At 41.0% G+C, this 6,405-nt stretch overlaps 1 protein-coding gene across 8 annotated transcripts in view; it reads right to left on the bottom strand.

Annotated features, from left to right (window-relative positions):
- MTFR1 (mitochondrial fission regulator 1) overlaps window positions 1-6,405 on the bottom strand; it is a 35,980-nt gene that overhangs the window by 11,773 nt on the left and 17,802 nt on the right. For all 8 annotated transcript variants that reach the window (XM_025194151.1, XM_025194150.1, XM_025194149.1 and 5 more), the window contains one exon: window positions 3,547-3,665. In XM_025194151.1, the coding sequence (XP_025049936.1) occupies window positions 3,547-3,665 (119 nt within the window). The remainder of the gene's footprint in view (window positions 1-3,546; window positions 3,666-6,405) is intronic.

Raw genomic sequence — 6,405 nt, 5'->3', positions numbered from 1 at the left:
CTTTCCTGCTTATGCAGGGGGTCGGACTCGATGATCTATTGAGGTCCCTTCTGACTCTAACATCTATGAATCTCTGTGCTATCTCCTAGAAGACCAGGAAGAGGTAGAAGGGAGCAAAGAAAAGAAAGGAGCAGACTGTCTATCTCTTGAAGCAGGGGTGGGCAGGGAGGAGGATGACAACCAGAGCAGAGCAAATTCATTGTTTCTGTGGCTTTATTTTAGCCAGGTAGCACTTCAATTGGGTATGGGAACTGTTTAATTGCCATTCTTAAACAACTGTTTGTTTACTCAGTAATTAATTATCACCCTCCACCCCTTGAAGAGGGTGATAATTACTGAATTAACAAACCAGACAGCTCCAGCTAGGGCTCTCAATTAATGCCTGAGGGGTTGAATTTGCAGCAACCCACAGCCAGTCAGAGGCATGGGGGACCTGCTTTGCTCCACCTTCAAAATGGCGGCCCTAGTCATGATACAGCTGTGAAATTGGGGGCCCTGACCATGTTACAACTGTGTAATCGGATGCCAGGGCCCATGGACTTGGTAGGTCCCTATCCATGCACTTCAAATGTACTATATGATTAGCAGAACAGTGGCTAGATTAAGACCAGCTGATCTAGTTTCAGCAGCATAAAACCTTAAAACCATTCCTTCCCTCCTCTCCAACACACACACCTTTGCTCAATGTAAAATTTGTGTGGACAGGAGCTGTGTTATCAGCTAAGTGAAAGCAGATCCCCTAAAAACAATATGTTCTAAATCCTATTCTGAGTCACTTGCACCATCCAGACTCTGCTGTTAACCATGAGAGGATGATTGTTACTTTATGGACTCAGACATTTGTTAACAGTTTTAACAACGATGTGAAAAATCAGCTGTACGTTCCCCAAGAGAAAATGCAAGATTTTTCCACGATTCTTGGAACAACAGCAACAAAAAAAATCCGTGCTGGCGGCGACTGCGTGTGCACCTCGGGGCAGACAGTGGGGCAGCGCAGTCTGCCCCGAGGTGCATGTGCAGTCACTGCCAGCACGGAGCTGATGCCGGGGTTGTGCAGCCTGGCAGAGCTGTATGCACTCTGCTTGCTGCAGCTGCCCAGAGCCCGGGCTACCTCCAAACAGCTGGGCTCATCGCCTCCGTGCCAGGAGTGGGGGAGAGACAGGAGGCTGCGCTGCTACAGGCCCCTCCCCCACCGCCTACTCCGAGGCATGCCTGCACATGCTGGTCCGGAGCTGATGCCAGAGCCCGGCGCAGCTGTTTGGAGCCTCCTGGCTGTAGCTGGCCCTGGGGAGCTGCTGCCAGCCAGAATCCCAGGCTGCTCCCAGCAGGCAGCTGGGACACTGCAAACCCTGCTGGGAGCAGCCCAGGCTCTAGCAGCTACCCAGAGCTGGGATAGTTGCTTGTAGCCACAGAGCCCAGGCTGGGGGGGCAGGGGCTTTGGGTAGGGGGCAAGGGACAGTAGGGCTGGGGGGCAGTGGCACAAGCAGGGCATCCTGCCATGTATCCCTTGCCCTCATTTTGTTTTTCTGCCATGCTGGCATTCCAGCATCTTCTGAGGTAGGCATTGTGGTGTTTTTTGGCACTCTGGCCAAAAAACGTTGCCTACCCTTGTAGTAGAGCCATGACTGGAAGTCTTAAATTTATGCGAATCCATTGTTTTAGCAAGTCATTATTTACATACTACTCTGAAGGGGATTTGATTTTAAACTATAGTTGCTTTGATGCACATCAAATTTATTGGAATGTATACAGCACATTTGGAATTTACCACTGTAGAAGACCATAACTGAAATGCAATTCTATTGCTTTAACAGTGTATAGGAGGAAAAATGATTTGTGGTCTACTTGCTGCATAGATGTCAATAAATCAGCTTTTTTTTTACACTGTCAAAATGAGATCTCATCCTTTAAAAAAGTGTTTTTACATAAAAAGAATACTCCCTTATGCAGACTCATTTTCCTTTTATAGCATATTAATATTATTGTTAATAAATGTCTTATTTATACAAGCCTCTTGAATGAGAGATTGTCCTCACTGAGTGTTTGGAAAAGTTTCTACTGCTGCAAGTACAATTAAAACAATGTTTTGTACAGAGAAAGAGACAGGATCTGAAATTTGTTTTGCCAATTAATAAACATTGTTGCCTTTATAACGTTGGTCTTTGAGTTTGAGTCCGCATGTTTGCAGGCTGTTTCTCAGCAAGTTCTCTTCCATAGAGATATTAACACAAGTCTTGCAGCTCTTTGGCAGGTGATTCTTTAAGCAGCAGCAGCAAACTACTCTCCCCTTTTGGACCATGCAACTCAAACAGAATATTCTCAGGCCAGCAAAAATACAAGCCAATTCTTTGTGTTGAATGCATTTACTGGGGTTATCGCTCCACAAGTTGCTGATTTCTCCCTCTCTATTTTCAGTTAACAAGATTAACAGTGGATTGGATTTCAGACACATTCCTGTTATGCAATGCTTTACTGTAGCAAGTTATATTGGAGGGTATTTAGGTCATTACTAACTTATGTCATGCTTTCAAAAAGAGCAGTAGTAGTGTCCTCCAGAGAACAAAGCTAACGATCTCTTGTCTTCCACTCTACCAAGAATTAGAGGTGGCTACTTAAGGGAACTGGAAGCCTTGAATGCACCAAACTTATGCATCTCTTATTTAGTTAGTCTATGCCATTGTAGCTGAACTAACAGGACAGGATCTTTGCAAGCTCTAACAATACAGAAAACTCCCTGCAGAGAAATACTGTGCCTATAATTATTTCCCATTCACTGCCCTGTCTAATTCTGTGCCTTTAAAAATTAAGTACTAAAAGCAAACCTTTGTTTTTATAGGTTTCTGCTCTGAAGTGCAGAGCCTTAACCAGAGAGACCAGAGGCATGTTAAATACTGTTGTATTGTCAGAACCACCAATACCACAGCTGAAAAAAATACTAGTGCTTCTTTATCATGCTGGGTTTTTGGTTGTAGCTAAGGTCATAGGCAGACAAGGTTCTGTGCAAGGTTTCAGGTGCCATCACCCTTCTTCAGGCATTCTGACTGACATCCTGACACTTTTAGCTTCTCTCATTCCTTGGAGTCTCAGAACAGCAGAGACACTCTATGCCTGAAAAAGGGCGATTGCGCCTGAAAGCTTGCCAAGAACCTTTCCCTCAACTACTTAGTTGATCTAATAGAAGCTATATCATCTATTCAAAGAACCTTGCCTGTCTTTAGCATGTAGTTGTCCAATGCATGGCCCCAAAATGGCAAACCCTGCTTAAAGGAAGTCAAATTATGACAGCGTTGGAAGTGGTTCTGTATTACTGTAGGGATAATGTTGTAGGTGCCTACAACACTAAATTTTTCTAGTGAAAAACAGCATTCATCTCTTTCTGTAGACCCAAGTCCCATTTCTATTCACCATCCTGTTAACCTGCCTTCCATTTCTTCTCTCCTAGTTCCTTTACTATTCACAAGAGAATTGAGTTAAATATGCTATAACTTCACCAGAACAAGATCTGATTCAGAGGGAGCCTTTTTTATGCTGACTTGAGGAACACACCTGAGTCTTGTAGAGACTTCACCTTCTTCTTGAACAACCCATCTCACATCTGCAAAAGTGGCCACTGAATCTTCTCTGAGCTGGCTACGGTGGTTTTCTTCTGCAGCATGAGAAGTGAGCTAGAAATGTAAAGACAAAATTACATTTCGAAAGCCAAGAACTTTTTTTTTTCTTGGAAACTTTTCCAGTTCATTTATTTACACATTTATTTTAACAAGCACACTATACAAATCTTAACATTGACAATGTATATAACTATGAAACATACATGCACAAATGTACCAAGGCTCCTCAGGTTTGGCACTGCACCTGGTTTAAAGCCTTCTGAAACAAAGCATGTCTTTCCATTGACTCAGTGGACTGTGGATCTGATCCCTTTGTTTCCAATATATCAAGTACTCCAGAGAGATTGTTTTTTTCTATGAAAGGTTCATGGGCAATTATTTAAGAGGTGTAACACAAAATTACACAGCATTAAAAAGCCACTGAAAGTTATTTCATGAGACAAGCAATATAGAGAGTACTTCGCTGACACAGGCAGGCAAAAGTGTAAATCTATACGGTCGTTATTAGTAATTAGTTAAAATATGCGATTTTAACAACATATGATTTTACCTACTTTCATCAGTAGTTAACTAGGAAGCAATAGTGATTATCATCTTTTGATCAAGATTAATAAGTCATTTTGAGAGTGAAGTATAAGAGTACAACAGTATTTCCTCCTTCCCTGCAGTCCCCTGGAGGGCCATGTGCAACTTTGACAAGTGCAGCAGGACATGAATGACTGTTATGATGCCCTCTGCAAAAAAGCAGAATACTTTCTTGTTCAACAGTAACAAGTCTGCATCTGGAAAAGAGGCGAGGCACAGGACATCGCAGTAAGGGAATTCGCTTTTTTCTCACCTTAAGAGCCTTATTTAGTAATTTCCCAGTGTAGACAAGTTCAGACCATTTTTAAGTAATACAACAGAACCAGTTTTGAACCTGTATGGAACCAGAGATAAGCAAAGGCTGGAACTATCCTTATGTTTTATTTTAAATTGCTTTCAGTAGGTTTAACTGGACAGATAAGAAAAGTTTTGGCTACTGGAAGACAGTAGTTTTCACCAGTCAGACAAGACTGCATAGTTTGAACCCGAGTTTCTAATTTTTGGACAGGAGATCACTTTGGTCTCACCTTAGGAAACTGAACTGCTGGAAGTGTTTTCCAGAAAGTGTTCCTGCCATACCAGCACTGAAAAATACACAAGTGCCAAAACAAGCTGGAAAAATACCATTAATGCTTTAAAAAGTATATTTGGCTATGTTCTTTCTACTACATTTCATAACTGTTATTTACCTACACTGTAGCTCTGCCATTGGTATCATCAGCAGAAGCTACAGTGTAAGTGAGGCCTGTGGGCATTTTTTTTTTATGCTAGTTCATCTATTTATATAGTGTCTAGCACAATAAGATCCCAGTTTCAATACTATTATGGTAGCATTTGGGGGCTCCAAATTAAAAAAAAAAAAAAAGAGATTGATGGGACATTTTAAAAGCATTTTAAATAATTCATCACATTAAACTGTGTTTAGTAATGTTTTTCCCATCCTCATAACCTCTTTCCTCCCATAGTTTGTTACACTAAGTTTTTGGGTCTTGGAATGACAAGAATTGGTTGTTTTAGGTAATATATGTTCTCTGTGTACAACACAGAGGGGCCTTGATCCCAGCAGAGGCATTTAGGTCCAACCATAATACAAACCACTATCCTTAGCATAGGTTGGGGATGAATACTGCATGAATTCTCACTGTGTTTACCATTCCCTTTCTAAAATTGTGCAAATACAGCTTTGGAAACTAAGGGACGATGGAAGTCAGTTATCTTCTGTGTACTTTTGTCATAGCTCCCAAGCATGGGTGCTGGCACCAGTGGTGCACTTGAAAACAGTTTTTTTTCCCCCAGATAAAGATAACAACAGCACAGGTGGTAACACTTTTCACAGTCAACAGTTTGGGCTTAATGCCTTGACAAGGCTGTTTCTCTCCAAAAAAAACCAGTGTAAAGAATCTTACTTTGCATGTTACAAAACATTACTGTTCTGTTCATCAAAGTTTCTTTTGATTTACCAAGTTCAAAAAGTCTTCATGCCATATTAAGTCTATTCACTTTAGGAGCAACTAACAGAATGCCATAATTAAAATCTAGCCACTTAACTTCCTGGTGCAAACAGAGATTGTCTTGATGGTAATGGACACATTAGGAACCATCATCATGAGAGGAACAATAACTGCTTAATAATGGGATTACTTGCTTGTACATCAGGAACTGTGTTATAAAGACAGAATTCTAACAGAACAATTATTATGCCAGGCTTTTAAAATACTACACTAATTAATGGGAATTGAGAACAAAAGTCCATGTATACCAAAGCAAATTTTGTTGGTATATTGAGTTTGTTGTACTTGTTCCCCTCTGCTTCCCCCCCATCCTCTGCCCCTGCTTCCCTTTTTAAATCAAAGAATAATTGTACATAAACAGATTCTATGTATAGGATTTGGCTGTATGCATCCTTCTTAAAATATCCTCTCTGTAGTTAGTAACAAGAGAGATTAAGATTTCAAGTTGGGGTAAAATAAAGATACAAAATAAACCAAGGTCCTTTTTTCATGCCAATTTAAAATTGAAGATTTTGAGAGAGGCTGGTCAGCCTACAAGAATCTTTAAGCTTGTTGTCTGTAGTTTTAAATAACCTTTCACGTTCTCCAGGACTGGCAGTGTTGGAATTGTACCTGATATGCAGCCTCTCTGTATGAGTCATAACAAATTAGCCCAAAAAAGGTCCAAGCTTCCCCCAACCTCTTCAGGACATTCCAAA

This window comes from Alligator sinensis, unplaced genomic scaffold (assembly GCF_000455745.1).
Source record: "Alligator sinensis unplaced genomic scaffold, ASM45574v1 scaffold1637_1, whole genome shotgun sequence".
Classification (NCBI taxonomy): domain Eukaryota; kingdom Metazoa; phylum Chordata; order Crocodylia; family Alligatoridae; genus Alligator; species Alligator sinensis.
This window is presented reverse-complemented; position numbering and strand designations above follow the sequence as displayed.